General features: G+C 41.8%; 1 protein-coding gene across 1 annotated transcript in view; it reads left to right on the plus strand.

Annotated features, from left to right (window-relative positions):
- iars1 (isoleucyl-tRNA synthetase 1) overlaps positions 1 to 17,466 on the plus strand; it is a 36,023-nt gene extending 18,557 nt beyond the window's left edge. Inside the window, exons 20-34 of the mRNA XM_086118126.1 lie at positions 89 to 209; positions 319 to 410; positions 1,565 to 1,642; positions 2,159 to 2,280; positions 3,862 to 3,964; positions 4,071 to 4,154; positions 5,681 to 5,855; positions 8,812 to 8,924; positions 11,602 to 11,697; positions 13,504 to 13,680; positions 13,935 to 14,055; positions 14,348 to 14,473; positions 14,553 to 14,699; positions 16,043 to 16,195; positions 16,935 to 17,466. Coding sequence (XP_085974252.1) covers positions 89 to 209; positions 319 to 410; positions 1,565 to 1,642; positions 2,159 to 2,280; positions 3,862 to 3,964; positions 4,071 to 4,154; positions 5,681 to 5,855; positions 8,812 to 8,924; positions 11,602 to 11,697; positions 13,504 to 13,680; positions 13,935 to 14,055; positions 14,348 to 14,473; positions 14,553 to 14,699; positions 16,043 to 16,195; positions 16,935 to 17,017 — 1,791 coding nt within the window. The 3' untranslated portion in view covers positions 17,018 to 17,466. The remainder of the gene's footprint in view (positions 1 to 88; positions 210 to 318; positions 411 to 1,564; positions 1,643 to 2,158; positions 2,281 to 3,861; positions 3,965 to 4,070; positions 4,155 to 5,680; positions 5,856 to 8,811; positions 8,925 to 11,601; positions 11,698 to 13,503; positions 13,681 to 13,934; positions 14,056 to 14,347; positions 14,474 to 14,552; positions 14,700 to 16,042; positions 16,196 to 16,934) is intronic.
- Positions 17,467 to 20,659: the final 3,193 nt, after the last annotated feature.

Consider the following 20,659-nt stretch of genomic DNA (forward strand, 5'->3'; position numbering starts at 1 on the left):
ATTTTTGTGACCCGTGAGTGATACTTTCTGCTGCATAGTTCCTGTTGTGTTTAAATGTGCCATTGCTTTTGCGCGTGTTCGCACCCAGGAGGACGGCATTGAGTTCCTGTATAACGAGAACACCGTGAAGCAGAGTGACAACATCATGGACAAATGGATCCAGTCGTTCACGCAGTCCCTCATCCAGTTCTTTAAGGCCGAAATGGATGGTGAGTTGACAGACGCAGACACTTTGATTACTGTTTATCTGACTACTTACTGTGTGTACTGGTCTGTCCTCCTTGAGTGTGAGAGTGCTAACTGTTATCTGCCATGCAGGGTACCGCCTGTACACCGTGGTGCCTCGCCTGGTCAAGTTTGTGGACATGCTCACCAACTGGTACGTCCGTACCAACAGACGCCGTCTGAAGGTGAGGTGACCAGTGAAGTCAAAGGCCCGACTGATTCCAAATGTTTCGGATGCTCAGTTTGCCATTTTGATATTTTGAGGAATTTTGACGGTTTTGACAATTTCCAGAGTGAAAAGACACAGCCAGTTCTGTGCAGCAGATTCTTGCAAGAGATCAAGAACAAACTCCTCCTTTTGCCTCTTCATTTTGGGCAAATGTAATGTTGGAATTCCACCCAACAATACAAGGTTTCAGTCGTGACAGGCCTCGAGAGCACTTAATGATCAAAAACAATCACACCCGGCAGGGAAAAACAAGGAGATTAGAACAGATAAAAAGCAACAAAACAACAACAAAATAATGACAACCCCTGTTGGAATGCCTGCGGATATTCTCATTCATCCAGGTCATGGTGTCATCATATTTACTCGATCACCAGTGGGCCAGTTGGGTTAAAGCAACTGTATGGATCAAGTCTGCCCCCCCCCCCCCCCAAAAAGAAATCTAGCCGTTAGCCCTCGCACATCCTGAATGTATAAACTAACTCCAATGAAGAGACTACATCCCGTGTTTATCGAGAAACTTAATGCAATTTTATTTATTTATTTTTTTATCGAGCCACAAACAATATTGGCACACTTGGCAAGGAAGTAGCAGTTGCTGTATCTATAACACAAGCAGAAAGAAAAGGACAGGGTGTGAAATACTGTATATCAGAGGCTACTGGTTCCATTCATTGATTACTGAACTGGTGCTTTTCCATGACAGACTCTCCACGCTTTGCTGTTTCAATCATTGGTGCATATGAAATTATGAATAAAGTGGTGCCTTGTTATACAAGTTGAATTTGTTCTGCGGCCGCGCTTGTACCTCAAAACACTCGTATCCCAAAGCATCTTTATTTCATTGCAGCGAATGGAAATGCAATGAATCCGTGATGTCATACGCACGTCGGGGATGCTTGGTGTAATAGATGATTTTTTTTTTTCTTAATTATCAAAGAAAGACAAAATGGCATGTCATTAGGGGTATTTTTTTTGTTTGTTTTTTGGTGTGTGTGTGTATGAGTGATCAATTTTGTCAGCATTGGTGGAGTTGGAGGGTGTTTGTGCACTTCTCTCCTATTCACTGCTCCATGGGGTGAGACAATGTATTGACGTGTGTGAACTTTGTAGGGCGAGAGTGGTACAGAGGACTGTCTATGGACGCTGGAAACCCTCTTCGGTGTTCTCTTCTCCATGTGCAGGCTGATGGTGAGTCATAACAGCTTGTGTTAAAGCGTGACTGGATAAGAGTAAGCGAAAAATATCTTTTGTTGTTGTTTTTTATGGGGGTGGGTTGTGTGTTTGACAGACTAATTGTACGAATATGGAAGGGGCTTTGGTGCAATGTGTTTTCAAGGCGATGAATAATAACACTTGAGTGATCAGAGGCAGATAGCCTTGCCTAGATCAATACAGATCATTTGTGAGCTTTATGAATTCATTTGCATACCTGAAATGCACTACTGGCACAACTCTGTTTGATCTTTTGCTCATAAAATCTCTGGAATGAAATGTATTGGATTTGCTTCTTTTTTTTTCTCTCTCTCTCTCTCTCTCTCTCTCTCTCTCTCTCTCTCTCTCTCTCTCCCAAAAAAGAAATGTTTAAAGCTCCTTTTGACTTCTGGCCCTCTGCATTGGGAAATGTAAATGAACCCGCAGTTGCACTGCATCAAATAGCTTTCCTCTCATTTTCACTACAGTTGCTCTTCTTTTTCTCCTTTCCAGGCTCCCTTCACACCCTTCATCACCGAGATGATGTACCAAAACCTGCGTAACCTTGTCGACCTCCCCTCTCTGGAGGAGAAGGACACCGGCAGCATCCATTATCTCATGCTGCCCCAACTCAGGTGTGGTAAATTCCTTCATTACACAAAATGAAAATCTTGGAGAACTGCAATGGCTAACTTTGACGTTCCTCTCAAGATCACTCCACCACATACTAAAGTATCAGGCAAAAATACAAAAAACTTGTTTTACACTGCCAGTCAAAGCCAGCATCTCCCCACCACTAAATATTCATTAACATGGTTTGCAATGCTCTCAATAATGACATAAAGCTCTTTGTTGCAATTTGTTTCATTTTCTGACAAATGCGTTAGATAATAATAAGTGCACAGGTCAAATTGACCCGAGAACATCATCACTTGCTCTGAGAAACAAATTATTATTCCACTCAATGGGATGTTTTTAAATCAAATAAGCTATTTAATTGCAAAAAGAAAACGACTACAATTGCAGAGAAAAATTTGTTTTTCACCAGTCCACTATAAACAGATTAGTGTTTTTAATTGTAGCAATACAAGTTCAAGATGCATTTTGAGCTGACAACATTCACAAGGCTCTAACTCAGATCTTCAAGTTGGTTATATTCAAGCCTTTCGAAGACTCTTTGGCAAGTCAAACATTTTATTCTGAGCATAAATCACTCTTGCAATTCAAACCATAGTGATGGGATTTTACAGTGCATGTATCGAACCTGCAGTCGTGTTTTGTGGATTGTTGTAAGAGTTTTATAAGGTCCTACTGTTTCACATCATGAAGGTGTCAGTGTGAGATCGGTGATGAATGTTGAGAGAGACTCTTAGTCAGCTAGTGTTAATGGCTGCCTTTTACAGATGGGCGTTCATAGCACTTGTGCTTTTGATAAATTTGAGAAGAGACTTTTGTGCAAGTCTTACTGGTCTAATTTTTGGGAAAGTATTTCAGATTCTGCCGCTCGTTTGCAGTTAATTTCAGTGAGGTGGCCGTGTTGTTAGTGCCAAAACATGGCACGGCTGGCGATTAATCAACAGGAAGCCATAAGCATCATTGTGCAGTGGTAAAGTCGATGCGTCGACTAGTCAGTTCAACCCCTACGTGGTTCTGTGTAAAGGGCAGATAAAAAAGATGGTTACAACTTTGATGCAGTCATTTTATACTTTTAGGACCTTTGGAACTTCACAACACTGTTATGACCCAACTGAATAGTGACACAAAGCGACCTCTGCAAACATCTACCCAGACTGTTAAATTTTCGTTACTCTCAATTTTATAGCTATTTTTATTGGCTACAGTTTACTTAAAAATCAGTTTGTGTGGAAAAATATGCAAATAGTCTTAGGTTAGGCCTGTGCTGTTTGGATCGACTTTTTCCTCTTCTTTTTGAATCCCTTGTGCAAAATGTTGGGAAGATATGCTGTAACCGTCAAATGAAATTTGCTTTGTGTTGCTTTTGCTCTTCATTACTTTGAGAGTACATCACCCTTTATAAGGAAGAGCGTCTTTCTGTCAAACATACTCTACTGAAACGCACGCGTTCGAGACGTAGTTCTAAAACAAACCGATCTCGCGATCGTCCGAGTCAAGTGGCCATTTGTCGACGAAAGCTGCGAAGGGTGCATCGCTCAGATGGTGGAGGTGCTGAAGTCAACCACATTGCCTTTTCACAGGGAGAATTTGATTGACAAGCGCATCGAGAACGCCGTCTCTCAGATGCAGTCGGTGATCGAGCTGGGGCGGGTCATCCGTGACAGAAAGACCCTGCCAGTGAAGGTAAATCCTCCATTTTGTCCCAAGCAGCGCCAACGCTCCGTGTAACGCTAAATGACTACTGTGCTACGAACATTTGATTGACTGCAGTGACTGTCGTGTGTCTCAGTATCCTCTGAAGGAGGTGGTCGTCATTCATCAGGATCCGGAGGCTCTGAAAGACATCCAGTCTCTCCAGAAATATATCCTGGAAGTAAGTCGATCCTTTCATTATGTAAAAGGCACAAATACATGTAAGCCATATTACAGTATTCAGTGAGTAATGGCACACGAACATCTCCCACAGTTCCCCAAATATTAGCAAAATATTAGGAGCTCTTATGGGAAAAATATAAGGAACAACCAATTTAATCAGAATCTGAATCAAATTTATCGGCCATGTATGGGAAAAAACCCCCACAAGGAAATTACTTTGCCAGTTACAACCTGTTAAGAGGAACATAAAGCGGAGGGAGAACAGCATGATGTTTTGCTGGGTCCATATTCTCTTGTCATGTTGACAAGAGGAAAGGGACAGAGTCAAGTTTGCTTGCTCCTGTCGACCTCTTTGCTGCTGAGAACAGCGTCTCGTTTCTCACCCCTGAGCGCTTAGGCAGCCGTGAACATGCCTTCAATAAATCGTCTGTTCTGTAGAATGAGAATAAGCTCAGCATGTCGTAGCGGTGCATGACCTCCCATCTTTTTAGCTCTCTATTGGCCACGGTATTCAATGAAATCCACATATAAAGAGCCCGCTCAAACCGTAGCTCTATTATTCAGTTAAAAATGGCATATCAGCAAGTCATCTGTATGGGATGTCTGTCTCAGCCTCTTTACAGCACAATTGAGAGGAGCACCGCGTGACCCGCCAGGGAGTGTGACCAATATTTGCCTAATCACATATGAATATGTCACGTATTTCCCTCTTTAGGCGAGGGAGAATAGAACGTATAGAATTGACCGAGAAAGGCTGCCAGACTCACTGGGGACGTAAAGATGGGCCAGCTCAGTGACTGCCTGATTTCACGGTGCGCTCACTCTGTGACAGGATGACTCTCCAGCATGAACTTCTTGATTTCTTTCTCAGACTGGCTTCCCAGAGCGCTTAAGTTCGAAATTGCTGTGTTGCGTAATGCTTATTTCTTCAGTCTAGAGTTCAGCTTCTTTGGCCTGCTGTTCAGAGTGACACGACCGAAAGCCATTGAACTATCACACAGGTTGCAGGGTTCGGCAAATAGTTTTCAGGAATGGCCGGCTCTCATCCGCCAGTTCTATTGCGGTTCAGTATTTGAATCACAGGTGAACGCTATCCCCACATCACTGATGTAACGACCAATCAAAATTTCAGTGTTGTATTAGCGAGATCCAGGCGATCACTGACAAAATGTACCAGTGCAGTATTTGTATATTGTATTTTACAATAACACTTCGCTATTTTTATCCAAGGGTTGCCGTTTGTCTATTGCAGTGTGTTCTCTTTACAAGAGTCATTACCCAGGTGTGCGCCTTGGAGTTGCCGACTGTATTTTTTTTTCTTTTCACGGCTGTCCAATTCACTTGTGTTGATCTTATGACTTTCACTTGTGATTCTTTTTAGAGTAGCTAATACTTTGAATTAATTCCAGCTAATCATCTACTTTGATTTGCCCTTGTGGCAGTCGAAAACTCTGTTGCTCACCAAAACAGCAGCAGAGTCTGAGATTAGGAATTGCTCATGTTTTATCTTTTTTTTTCTTCCAGGAGCTCAATGTACGCCAGCTGACAATCTCGACGGACAAAGACAAGTACGGCATCCGGCTGCGGGCCGAGCCGGACCACATGGTGCTGGGCAAGAGGCTGAAGGGGGCGTTCAAAGCCATCACCGCCGCCATCAAGGAGCTCAGCAGCGAACAGCTCGAGACATTCCAGCAGAAAGGTACGACCATTAAATCCACTTAAGATGGTGAAGTAAAATAGACGGTGATGATCATGTCAGCCGTTTTCTTGTCACTTTGCATTGATGCCTTTTTTTAAGCAGTCACATGAGACCACTTGAAGCTGTCATCGTGCTTCTTATTTCTGCCTAATTTAAACTATTGTCTCCCTTGCAGTTGTGAAGGGTAATTCACTTTGAAGTCACTGCCATCAATAGAAATTAGTTGCAGGCAACGTGCATCAAACTATGAGAAACTAACAGAGCAGCATGCATCATCAAAATTAGACAGCCCATTAATATCCAAAAAGGCATGTTTCACACCATACAAGCATGATCAAAAGTGGACAAAACAATTCGAAAATGCTTTTATTAATTTCAATGAAAGCCGCGCAGATTTAGATCACAGAGGAAGACAGACTGACGAGCAGTATATGTGAAGTGCATTTTGTGGGGAATAAAATGTGAGAGAATGCTCGATATTTCAGGCCAGTGTGACCATAACAAAGATGGAGTAACCTTTATAACGAACCAGTGTTCATCCTGAAATGACCAAATCAGCATAAAAGCATGTTACTGATCTCATGTGCCACCAAGTAAAGTCGCTGCTCTCTCCATCAAAGCAACATTCGTCTCTCCCAATTAGGTGAGGGGGAAGGCACGGAGAGCCCCCGAGGTCTCATGGGAAATGTGCTGCCCAGGTCATCCGGACTGTGGGAACTTAGCATTGCCAATCACTTGGACGTTTGAAGTCTAGTCTGGTTGCAATGAGGAGGAGGCTGGCTGACGGAACGAGGGGAGACAGATCAAGAAAAGTGTGGCTCAGAGTGACAGTTAATTGATGCCGATGCGTTTGGGTGAGGAAAAGCCCATTTTAAGGCACTGAATATTTGAAGGAGGCTTACAGGAATCTTGTGCGGGTCAATAAATGGCCCCTTAGTTTTTGCATTGTAGATCACTTGCGTCTTAATTGCAGTGAAACGGTCCCAAGGAAGATACCACGCCCTATTTGAACACACAACATTTTGTATAAAGTATCAAATTTGCAGAAAATACTCAATGTATTATAGTATGTGCGTTAGATATGTACCTTTGCCTTGAAAAGATTTGACTGACTCCGCTGAGGGTCGCCTGGCTTCATCCAAAGCCTGAAAAAAGGGATTACTTGGTCGCTTCTGCTTTAGTTCCGGCTCTCTAACTTTTTGATCCAGCCATTTTGACGGGGTAACCTAGGAGGTGAATTGTGAGCAAAGGCAGGAAATCGAAGCGGTGAGATGAAGGATTAGACAAGAAGCGGAGTGACTTCCTGCGCTCTTCTTGCCTTGAGGCGTCCAGGAGTGAAGAGGAGCCACGTGGTCAGGGCTTTTTGCGAGAACAGAGATGGTTAATTGGTGCCCCGGGCCAACTTCAAACCTGACGCTAGCTGATTTGGCCACATTGTTTGGCAGCTCGTGTGGATGCAGCCAGGAAGCTTGTCCTTTTCAGGAATTTATCCATACAAGTGAAAGCGAATATAAACCAAAGGTAGAAGAGGTCTTTATACTAAGTGATTGAAAATTCTCTATCCGGAACTATTTTTACATTATGAGAGCTACGACCAAATAGAAACAACCGAGAGCCGTCTGTCTTTTAGGCAGGTGCCCTCCAAAGCCTTTGCCAAGACTTTTCGAGGATCCTTTGGTGAGCTACTCAGAAACTGATGGCTAGTTTCTAAAAAAAAAAAAGTCCCAAGATTAATCTCATTGATTTCCACTGTCACGGTGGAGGGAGAGTAAATTGTGTAGCGCGCCCCCCTCACCACCCAAGTCAGCAAAAATAGAAGTTTTGACTCTCTCCTCACACTGTTTTATTGTACGTCAAGTATTAAATGCCTCCCATTTTATTTACTAGTTTAAATCCTGAAGAAAAACATTTTTTATAATCCTCCATTTCACACATGAATACACTTAACAGTGTTGTAAAGCAAAAACTAATATCTTGCAATACAATGGATCCTCCTATGTCAAACAATGTTCTGGAAAAAATACACCTGGAAAGTCAAACATACTGTAAGTTGCATGTTCAAACAGTCGTCATTTGTGATGCGGTTTGGTGAGCATCGAAAGGCAGAATGGACAAGTTGAGGTTTTTCTTCACCACACATGAGTAACAGTGACGTACTCTCGAACAGGAAAATAAAACTGCGATAAGAGAAAGCGTCTGTCCGCTCAGTGCAAGATGACCAATTAAATATTATTTGCCTACACATATTTTTGCAGATGCTTCCAAAAAAAGGAATTGCGCTGAAAGCGGGAACGGTTCAGGAGCAGAGTAGCTTACAAACGTTTTGCTTCCTTTAACATTTAATGTAACGATATAACACTGGTTCATTTTCAAAGTATTTTCACGTCATTTCAAGTTTTCTTAATTTCAAAAATGTTTTTTTTTACACACGTATGACAACTCGTAATTGTACCGCCTGCAGTGTTACTCAAGGTTTTACATTGGCAGTTCATTTAATTCACGTGACTTCACGTGCTATGGATTTAATTAGAACAATGTGGATCTCAACCGGTGTCACGGAATGGCTTGAGTTCCGTTGGACTTGTGTATACAGTATGTATGAAGCAAAAACACTTTATGTTGATATTTCTTGCTGTGATTTGTTCCTAAGGCGGTGGATATTTTGGCAAGTGAAAAGAATGTAATCCCATGCAAAACAGCTCTCAAAATCAAATTGCAGGCTTCATAATTGGCTCTGGAGCACATTCACATGCTATTGAATGACACTATCTCAAGCCCATAAAGGGAAAGGATTTTCTTTTGTTGACTGCTTCAGTGAACGGAGATCAACTATGCTTTGATTCACTTCTTCTGCAACAATTTACAGACAATACAAATCCTGTTGGCTAATGATGAGGGTGACGTGTACGTCCTGTGAGTCAGCTGACATATGCGGCATGCTGCGGTGGCATTTCAGGTTCCATCATGGTGGACGGGCACGAGCTCCACGAGGAGGATCTGAGGCTGATGTACACATTCAATCAGAGCTCTGACTCAGCTGCACAGTATGAAGCCCATTCGGACTCACAGGTGAGCGGTTGGCATGTAATACTTATATATAATAAAGAAGTGATGCATAAATACAAAAGAAATAAGTGGCCACATGTAAAACATTTTCGTTTTTTTTTTAAAATATGTTTTTCATTTGGATACATTTCCTTAGTTGACCGTGAAAAAAAATCCCCGAAATGAGTTTGAAATAATAATAATCACTGGATATTCTTTCACCAAATTCCGGTGTAAAATGAAAGAATGGATAAAAGAATGGAATTACACATTGCAAGTGATTCACAAACAAGGTGGGAAGGGGGCATAGGGACAGAAGTGCATTTTACGTGGCTTCTGAGGCAGCTCAGCTGATCAATTGGCCGGACGATTTAATTGGCCGATAATGGCTCTTGTAAAATCGGCCAAAATATACCAGTTTTATTGCTGACTTTTACCAATTGTTTTTTTCTTCTTCATAATTAGCACATTACAACAAAAGATAATGATATTCATCAAATATCATGCCTGTAAGGCATATCTTTATTGTTGTAAGCTTTAAGGGACTAAAAAAAAACAACTTTTGTTCATGTTGTATATTTTAAATGCATGGGCCGGTTATTGGTTTATCAGAATTTTTTTCTATGAGGGATCAAAAAAAATCTGCGGGCCATGTTACAAATTTTTCTTCGAGCCCTGAGAGAAAAATAACGGAATTGTCATGGAATTTGTTTTTGTTGACATACCTTCAAAGGAATGGGGACTCACCTTAATGAGGATAAGCAGTATGGAAAATGGATGGAACAGGAGAATCTTTCTGTGAATTTTCTGAACTCCTCTTTCCATTCTAGTGTTGCATTGAGAAATGATGCCATGCGTGCTTAAAAATCAATTGATTTGTATGCTCGGCACCAATGCTCGGGTGTAAAACTCACTTTGTGATCCTCTGCTGTATTTCAATCTGCCCTTAACGAGCCAATGCGAGACAGAAGGCGAACATTTTGACACGTTACTGACACACTCGTCGTGCTGCACGTCCACTGTACACACTCGAGCTGGTGTGGAGCAAATGATAATGTGCCGCATTGACCGCTTTCTCCATGAGTGCAACGCAGGGGAATCATCTCTCAACTAAGTGGAGACCAGCTCGTCTGGCTTTCCCACAGGCCATCACTAATCATTGCTCCGCCGAGCGTATGCACAGCGCACGGCCGGACCTTAGTACCAGTTAACCGAGCCGGCTTTTTAATTTGCCGCCATCCTCGCTCTCCCGCGTGCCTCTCGGTCTCCCATCTGTCTGTCACGCTCTGGGCTGTGTGTCGTATCCATGCGCCTTACACCCCACACTCCCGCAGCCCCTCTTTTGGCACCCTGCACCTCTGCAGATATAGTGTTTCTCAATACAGTCCAGTACTGCTGTTATTGACGTGTAAGATAGCAAGCCTGCTTTCATATATGTTGGTCGACCCAATTTTTGTGGTTGACTTGGCCGAATTAACCGATTCCATTACCGAATCTGTACAGCTCCATTGGAGCCAAAGGCCTTTGAGTAATGTGCTTACTACGTCACATACAAGCCAGGTAAAAAGTGGACCAAAAATGTAGGACAAGCTCATCATTGCGGTCTTTGGGCACATTGCAGCCAGCTTCCAACACGGGCTAAAAAGGAGCAGGCAATGGGCTACTTGGCCTAGCAATAGTTGTATAAAAGCTTAGGACACCTGAATGACCGGCGAAGTTTGTGCATTTTGTCTTTGTAAGAGAAGGAGAGGTTGTAAACATGCTTACATTACATGTCATAGCTCATGCTTAGCAGTGTTCAATTGTTTTTTCAATGCATTTTTGCAATGGTGGGGGTCAACTGTAAAATAAATATACAAGTTGGTTAAATCGATACTATATTGCTTCTGATCGAATCATTGATTTTTTATTTTTATTTTTTTTAACTTGCTGAGCTCTCATTGACCCCAAAAGTCCAGATCGCGGAAAGCCTAAGCCTACTTTATTCTTAAATCTTAAGCTATTCAGTAATTTGGTTACGTTCTGCTCTAAAAGTGAGCTCAATTGCCCATTCATATTGGTCAGATTTTGTAAATGAGAGATCTTGTGCTTGACCCACGAGGTCTTAAAAATGTCTCTTCAATTCTTAATTTTGACTTCCTGAAATCCAAAGCCATCCTGTTTAACTTCCTGAACTGTCATCCAAGCGTATCAATAAAAATTAACCACCAGTCAAGTTAAAGCATGGAAACAAACACTCATTCATCACCGACGAAAGTGTATTTAACGTCGATCACGTTGCACTCACTAGTCTCCCTTTCTTCCATTTTTAACTGTCATACAAGTGTAAAAAGAAGTGAGTTATCCATTGTTATTTGTAAAATACAAAACAACACATTTAAATGGTGCTGGTCCTTCTTTTGGAATAAGTGTCGCTTTAAAAAAAAGCCACAGAAAGTAAAACGAAATGCAAACATGAATCCGTGGACCCGAGGTCTTGTGTGTTTTTGTGACTTTAGAGACTTTGTTTTGACTTACTGTGGAGGTTGAGTAGTTTATTGCACATAAGACAATAAAAATACATTGTTTTCCAAAGTGTGCCTTTGAATTGAAACGACTATTGGATTAGCTCACTTCAGAGTCTGCAGTACATAAGGCCATGCACGCAGTCTGCTTGCTGTTGGCTGATCAATAACAATCTGTGCTTTTGGCTGTGTCGTAGGTGCTGGTGCTGTTGGATGTTTCTCCGGACCAGTCCATGGTGGATGAAGGTGTGGCCAGAGAGGTCATCAACCGCATTCAGAAACTACGCAAGAAGGTGGGGCCACACGTCTTATTTGGGCCAGGCTAATGACCACAGATAATAACTCAGGGCACGTAGCTATTTCCCAATGTTGCCATTTGGTGCATACCGAAACGTAATAATAAACATCCGCAAATTTATGAAACCTTGCAAAATATAATCGTTTCCACTGGTCCAAATCCCACAACGGTAACATTTTCAAGATTTTCATGAATACTGTCATGATGAACACCGAGTGCCTGATTTTGTGTAAATTTGAGACACTGTTGGTGAGTGCTATTATTTTCAAACATTGTGATGAAAGCTATTGAGAAATAATTTGGCGGGGGACAGCTAAAATATTGAATTCTTAATACTAAAATAGCCATGTTCCTCTGTGTTTTGGGATGTAGTTTCTTGAGACTTTTTTTTTTGTGGGTCTACTCATGATAGACATGCCTATTAAATTTCAGGATACTACATTTACATTTGGCTGCATTAAAAAAAAATCCACGAGGGACACAATTTAGTCCATTTTTCTGGGTCACACCAGCAAACATTCTCAACCCATTAGTAGCATGCCGAATGAAATGACTACGTATTGTGTAGGTGGGGGCGAATTGTGGATCGGAAGGCATCGTTTTTATATTTCGTTAATTGTAAATAAACTCCAAATTGGTTGGATAATGAAGCCAATTTTTCAGTTTTTGCCCACCAATTTCCATTCAGCTTTCACCGTTTTATTTTTTGGGATTCGACCCGTGTGATGGCCTTCCTTTGCCTTCTTACCTCATTTTTTTTTTGTTTAGTTGGTTTTTTTTATGCTTTCATGCTAATTTTGCGAAATCTTTCCATTGCAGCGTCCCAGTCAGACATTTCTCCATCATAAGGCGGGATTAATGGCAGCTTAATTATGCGCTGGCCCCTTTCGGATTCGAGCGTTGGAGCTTTGAAGTGCGACCGGGGAGTAAAGACGGATTAGCCTCTTGTTTTCTCAAGAAACAAACAAGTTTTTTCCATCCGAGGCGCACGGTAGTAGTTGCAGTGCTGCTGGCTGGATCCCAGCCAGGCCGAATTCCACTTCTTATTTCAAAAAAGCACCCCCCACCCCCCAAGATCTGTGAGGAATGTTCCACCCTGGGGATGGGAATTAATTTACCCAACGTTCGCTTGTACTTCTGCTCTGTTTGTGTGAGTGTTTTTATTTGTGTGCTCGTAGTATTGGGTCAACACATTCTTCATCAGGATTCACACTTAAGTGGAGTTCTCTCTGTTTTTTTTTATCAATCCGCACACGCAATCGGAGTGGTAGCCCCATCAGCAGAGGGTCATTACCTTGACTCGGCGGCAAGAGCCTATAAACCTTCCACCATTGATTGAGCGCCCCACTGCAACTCGCTAACTTTATTTTTCTGCCCTTGAGCTGTGTGTGTGTGTGTGATTGTGGTGTGTGCGGGTGTTTGTGATACAGTCGTGAAATTGCATCTGTCCACACATGCAATACGCAGCGTTCCCGATTAGGATGAAATCAATGCTGCCAAGGTTAGCCGAGGCTGCAAACGTGTTCATCCATTTTTTTTTTGTGTCTTTATCTGTTCTCACACTCTTTTTCCGACATTCCCTTCTAATCCCACCCTCTTTCATGTCATCCTCCTGTGATGTTAAACCCATCCTCGCTGCCTTCCTTTTAGGTAATCATTCCCTACAGATTTAATGTTCTTATTAGAATATTACATCACCCTTCATAAATTTTTTTCTTTCCCTAATCAAAAATATGAAGCAGGCGGATATCCTTTGAGTAGCTTATTTGTGTTCATATTCATGTTGTATGTTCTCACTCAGGGCCATTTGGTTCCATCGGATGAGATCACAGTGTACTACCGCTGTCAGCCAGATGGGGAGTACTTGGGTTCGGTGATCCAGGCTCACACGGATTTCATCCTGGCGACAACGAAGGCGCCACTCCTGCCTTACCCGGTTCCCAAGGGTGCCGGTGTTATCATCCAGGAGATGACGCAGGTACGAGTTTGTAATTCACCAGTGGAACCCCCGAAAGTAAACACTCAAATTTATTGTTGTTGTTGTTGTTTTGTTTTTTTAAATAATTCATCACCACTTGATTATGATTGATATTATACTGTGGGACAACCCTTTGGAGATCAACTGTGGAGGTACCCCTCTTTTACCAAATACAATTAAGTGTTACGGGTTGTCGTATTGGAATTGTTTTTATTCCCTCTTCACTTATATTGCCTTTTCCCCCATGTTTGCAGCTGAAGGGTTCCGACTTGGAGCTAACGATTGTAAAGGGATCGTCAGCCCCACCGTCTGCTTTAAACGGTCCAGCGTGTGCTTACGTCAACCTCCGAGTGAAACTCAATGGCAAAGAACAAGGTAGAACGGAAAAAAGAAAGAAACCACAACAATAGAAAAAGGTCTAGCAGTAGCATGTGGCGCATTGCCCGAGGTTGCTTTTGCACAAAGTAACTGTATATGTCATGAGGTGGTTAATATTTAGAAGTGACAGCAGCTGCTGCATTAAATCCGTGGGTGTGTGCTGTACAACTTCTTCAGAAAACGCCAAAGCGACAGATCTTGGAGTTTTGTGTCAAGCGTTTATTAAGATTTACAAGTTGGAATATGAAATATTCATTGGCCGTTACCCCTTTATGACCATCTTTGGCAGACGGGGTGGTGCTTCTGGAGAATCCGAAAGGCAATAATGGGCTGGACGTGGACAAGTTGAAAATAGTGTGCGGCAGCATCTTCGAGACCAATAACGCCAAGCTCAAACTCTTTCACGAAGGCAAAGGTGAGCACGAGTCCAAACATTCAAAACTGCTCCTATGTGCACGCTTTATGTTTAACGGCAATGCTCCTCTCCACTGCAGAATTGTCGAGTAAAGCAGACCTGCGAGCACTGAGTGGTAAAACCTTGTCGGTGGCAACAGACGCGGCTTCCCTCGGGCCCGCCTCCTCCGGCAGCGCCCTCGTGTGTCCTTACGTGAACCTGATACTCTGTGACGCACAACCCGCCGGTGAGAACACACACACAGCAGAAAAGTGGTACCCTAACTTACAAAAACACTATAAAAACTGTAAACGTAATAAGATGACTCAGCAAAATTATCTGCCAATATAACAGGAACATTAAACTATTTGAACAATAGCTGTCATGAAAAAGTTTAATTCGTTCTGTGACCACAATCAAAATACTTGTGAATCAAATAATCTGTATTCATCTTTCCCCGTTGAAATGAATAATAATAATAATAATAATAATACATGAAAAATGCATTAACCTGTTCCCGTTCCCAATAAAACACCAACCGTTTTTTCTAATGGCTTTTTCAATAAGAGTGCATAATCTCAAGAATTTTACAAAATAAAAAGTTACTATCATCATATAAATGGAATGTAAAACATAATTTCATGCAGCCACTGTGTGGCTCCATCTAGTGTGCATGCCTTGGCCACCAAGAGGCAGTATAATAAATGCATATGCAGTGATAATTTTACAGTTTACCACTCGCTGATCACAAAAGTATGAGTGTGTGTGCGCGCGCGTGTGTGGCTGAGAGAGAGAGAGAGAGAGAGCTTTAAGAACAAAAGCAGGTCTGTCCATCCTTAATTGTCTAATCATCCTTAATTGACGAGTCATAAACACGGTGGCGGGATTGTTGGCGTGTGCGCGTGCGCGTGCGTGTGTTTGTGTGTGTGCGTGCGTGTGTGTCATAGTTTTTTTTTTTTGTTTTGACTGAGGAACTTCCTTGGTCCCAAAAACGCACATTATTTGTAACTGTGCGTCCGCGGGATAATTGTGCGTCTACGATGCGGGACGCAGAGGTAACAAGATGGCTGCATATGTATGTAAAGAAAGAAAACTGCTCCGGAAGCTGCAGTAATAGTTGTTTTACACTGAGGATAAATAATATATGCCTACACCAACATCATTTGTGTTTAAATATCCAGCACTTAAAGGGTTATAACTTTAGAACATCTATGCTAGTTTCATTAGCCCCTCTGTCATTTGCATTGTTTTTAACATTAAGTAATGCTAGTTCGTCTTTTTGGGCCCCCTTTTTGGTTTTATTTATATTTAGCCCCCCCGCCATCTGCTAAAACCGCTGCTTGTTTTGAATCTCGTTGCCTCTATTTAGTGCCCATAAATTTTAAGTCAAGGTAGCGGTGTATGAAATGGCGGTTGATCAGAGTCCTGGTGCGTTCAACCTTGAAATTGTAATTGGATATGACCTAACAGCCTGAATAGTTACTCATGCATTATTCTGGGGGGGGTTTTTTCCACACTCAGGTCACACTCATTTTTAGAATACTTAGTCAAATATGTGTACCTGTCTCCCTACATGGTCATCTCCTGCAGAGTGCACAACGGGACAAGTGGGAACCCTGCTGCTGGTTAACCCAGTGGGCCGGAACGGGCTGGACTACTCCAGCCTGATGTCGGAGGCCGCCAAGGTGTTCGGCCTCCGTGGCAGGCGGCTCAGACTCTACCTGGACCAGGACCTCAGCCAGGGTAAGATCAAGAATGATGCCGGCAATCGATTAGATTGGTCATTGTCGCTTCATTTGTAACATTTGATGAGAAACCTAGTCCAATTTCTTGTGATTGTAACATTTGGGGATAAGCTGCTTAAAATGGCCAAATTAAATACACGTGCAAACTCAAGTTGTCATTTGGCTGCTCTAGTAGTCCACGCCACAGTCTCCATTTTGCTGCAGTGGCCCTCAAATCTCCTTTTCATATCTAATGTCTTTTGACAATGGCTAAAATGCTGAGAAGTAAATGCGGTAGACCTGGGGTGGAAAATATGCGGCCCACTCTGAGCATTTAGATTGTCAAGAGTCCTGCAATATTAGATGCATAAATTCAGTCTTTTTAACCAAAAATGCTTTTTTTTTTCCATTTCTGTTTTTTATTCATTCATTCAAAAATAGTTCCATTGAGATTCAGAATGTCCTTGACAAGGTGATCCTCAAATTTCTCATGAAATATTTGTTATTTGAATTATTGGTATTCATCATTTACCATTATTTGTATTAAAAGTTTTAATAATTGATTAATTATAAATAATTACATATTAATAAACAATATTCGACTGTTTTGTTCAATGCTGGTGTTTTTTTTAATTTTGTGGTACTTTTTTCAAACGGGAAAGCTAACTGCATGTGCAAAGCCAAACCGGTACCGTGCAGTGGAAAAGGGACCACGAATACAATCAATACAACGAAGCATGCCATTTTGTTTCTTTCAGAACTACCGGCTGATTCTGCAGTCAAATCTCTGGACACCAAAACTCTGTTTGTGCGAGTTCTTCCCACCACGGCGGAATCATAGAACTCTGAGAAAAAAAACACACCTCAAGACTTGTCATCACTGTTACAGCACAACTTCCAACAATTATATTATTTTTATTTTTTTAAACCTCCTTTACGATCACTACTTGGAATCATGCAACTTTGGATGCCCCAGAAGCACACCAAATTAGTTAATTATGCGTTTCATTCCCATTCAACGTATCAAAACTTGCAAGGTGTTTCTCTTTGAAACTCATTTGAGGTAAGCGAAAAGGGGTCCAGAGTCATTACGGCTATGGCAGTTAATTGGGCAAACCAATTTGCCTTATTGTGGCCACACGCCATTTAAGACTTGAACAGATAAAACTTTCAGTGCTTTGTGAGCCTTCATTTCGAAAGTTGAAATGAAATTTTCGGGCGGCTGAGCTTTCGGGTCGACCTATGGAAAAATGCTGTCAAATGGAATAAATCAATGGTGATGGAAAATTAGCTTTTTCTTTTGGTCTGCTCTTTCAGGCTTGTCAAGGGAAGTACGTCTGGTCCCGCTGTGGTAACCTCATTTGCTCTTTTTTGTATCTGCTTGACTCACACACTTTGTTCCATTTGTTTGTCTTACCTTTTTTAATTGCAAGGTCGGCCATTAAAGGCAACAAAGGGGATTAAAGATGCTTTCGGTGGCAATAATGAGGTAGGACAATAAAAAATAAAACGCCCACCCACAGTAACAATAACGGTAACAAAGAGGGAAAATTTGCCATTCATACCTCATGTTAGGATTATTTGGAGAAAATATTAATATTGTGATGTTTATCGCATTGTAATGTTTAATTGAAATCTTTCATTGTGCATTCATCCCCTTTACAATGAAAATCCAGGGGAAGTCAGTTAGCCTTCATTCATCTACAGTTCTTTCCAGCCATAATTGTCAAACATAAAAAGTTACTCTTAATTCCACAATTTCTGTGAGTTATTATTCCAAAATTGAAAAAAAGGTTGTGTTTGATTTTACAGAAGTAAAAAATGGTGGGCTTGATAAAAGCAGAAACACTTGCATTGTGGAAAAGGTCACATTCGACTCTTTGGTGTATGTCTGATGAAGCGCAAAAAAAAATAGGTCCTACTCCGAGGACGAAAACTGTACGTGCGTTTTAGTGTGTGATGAGAGCAACTTTGGTTGGTTCCGTTCTGAGTTGGACTCTATATGCCTCCAACTTTATTACAACCTGAGACACATTTGCATGCAATGTAAGTGCATAGTGGCAATCATTACACTGGTCTGTGTCAAAATATTTTTGAAAGAATGACAGAAAATTAATTTTAAATACAGACCAGTGTTGGTCGTAGTCGAGATTTCCAAGTCGGGAGTCTCTTTTGGTGCATTTTCCATCTCATTCAAATATAGCTCTTGACCACCATGGCGATTGGGGCTGCAGCGAGGGTATTGCAACAAAGCAAGCGACTACCAACCACACTATTGACAGGTGGTCTATTTGAATTGGAGACATTTGTGTTACATTAGCTTTTTGAGCTTTTGTGCAATTATTTTAATCAGTCTAAAATTAATCCAAATTATCTTAATAGTGTGCTATTTGGGGCATTTAAAGTGGAGGGTTTCTTATGTTACTGTAAATTAGTATGAATTGTCGAACATTATTCTCGCCTCTAAGGCTTAAAATTCCTGGTATGTATGAGGCAGAGCACGAACCTTCTGAGGGATCGCCCAAGTTTCTTCTGTTCTACTGTTAGCCCACTGGCATTAACATGCTAATCATCAATTTTTTTTAAACTTGCATTAATAAGAGCGCCTAATTCTTCTGTCAAACTGACCTATGAAAAGTGGGTTTTGATGATTTTTCATGTTGGCCATGCATATGCGTGTGTGTGTATGTGTGTGTATACAAGTGTGTGTGAAGGGTTTTGGGGGTGCAGTCTATTTCAAGCTTGGGCTGTGGGAGACGTCTCAGTCCAACCAGAAGGGCGCGAGGGCATGGGAAGATCTCCACGCTCCTCACTGTTTGCGGTGCGTGTGCTTACGCGCGGCATCCTACGAGGAAAAGGACTAAAACTGGAATACCGGCTCTTACTTTGTTAAACATCACAAAGAATAAGAATTTGTGTTTGGTCAATTTAACAGTGTTCATATATATATACACACACACAATTAGATTTAATTTCTGACATATTTGGAAGTGTCCTTCCGTCCAATTAGTTGGCTAAAAAGTCATGCTCTGAAATGTTTTTACATGAGCCGCGAGTGAACGGACCCAGTGTCGTCCGCCATCGTGACTGGTGTTTTTTTGATGACGGGGTATCCAGAGAGGGACTGTCGTACGACATGACGAAGTCTGAAGAAGCAGAGAATTATGTTGTTGGAATAGTACATTTCATGCATTGGGGAAGCTGAACAGTGGTGAGGTGTGACAGGGATTGAAAGTGGAGGTGGGCCTGCAGCAGGGATCAGGTTTAAGCCCCTTCATCTTTGCAATAGTGATGGATATTGGCTGACAGATGAGGTTAGACTGGAATCCACATGGATATGATGTTCGCAGATGACATTTGATCTGCATTGAAAGCAGGGAGTTGGTGGAGGAATTTATAAAGGCGGACTCATGCATTGGAAAGGAGAGTGCTAAAGATTAGTTGGAGTAAGACTGAATAGGCTACAGGGAGGCTACAGGGAGAACAGATAACGTGGAGGACTTTAAATACAGTTTTAAGCAATGTAGAATGTAGTAAGGAGGTGAAAAGAACAGATCCACGCAGATTGGCTCGAGTGAAGAAAAGTGTCAGGTGTGTTATGTGACAGAGGAGTCTGTGAATGATGCATGGCTCAGAGACTTGTGTCACTGAAGAGACAACTGGAAGCAGTTGTTGGAGATGGCGAAAATGAAGATGTTGAGGTCCTCTTTATGTGTGACCGGGTTTGATAGGATTAAAAAGTCGCTCATCGGAGGGACAGCCAAAGTTAGATCTTTTGGGGACAGAATTAGGGAGAGTAGACTTTGATCGTTTGGACACGGCCAGGGGAAAGATGTCGAGTATATCGGAAGAAGAGAGATGACTGATGAGGATGGAGTTGCCAGACAGGGGAGCAAGAGGAAGAACTCAGCAAAGATTAAAAGATGTAAAATGAGGGCAGTTGGTGTGATGATAAATCTACAACTAGAAATCAAAGTGCTGCTCCTCTGAACAAGCTGAGCAATGGAATTACATATTAATTCCTTACATCGATTTTTCTGATGCCGCATTGTGATCTCGTGTGAAGAGCCTTTTTTTTTGAACCAAGGCATTGATTTTAAGCTTGGAAAATGTCACGGCATAGTACCAAATGAAATCGGCACCAATTTGCGGTTCTCATGTCATGTCAATTGTATACTTACCTCTCCCATCATTTATTTGTTCTGTCTAACACTCTAAATTGCTGATATAGATGTGTGTGTCAATCTCATCAACATTCATTTGCGGTGCTTCTTTCCCTCCCTTAAGTAAACTTGCTTGCCACTGTGGGAGGTGACACATAAATGGCATGAACAGGGCTGTAGCAGAGAGGGTACTCAAAGGTAGGTTTTACAACAGCTGTAGTTGTGCAATCACAGAAAGTTGAGCAGCATAATTGGAATTAGTTCCAAAGTCTAGCACCATGGCGGTGTGGGAACATTTTGGATTCAAGTCAGATGAACAT

The sequence above is a fragment of the Hippocampus guttulatus genome, chromosome 8 (assembly GCF_054856545.1).
Source record: "Hippocampus guttulatus isolate MCC_2025c chromosome 8, RoL_Hgut_1.0, whole genome shotgun sequence".
NCBI lineage: Eukaryota > Metazoa > Chordata > Actinopteri > Syngnathiformes > Syngnathidae > Hippocampus > Hippocampus guttulatus.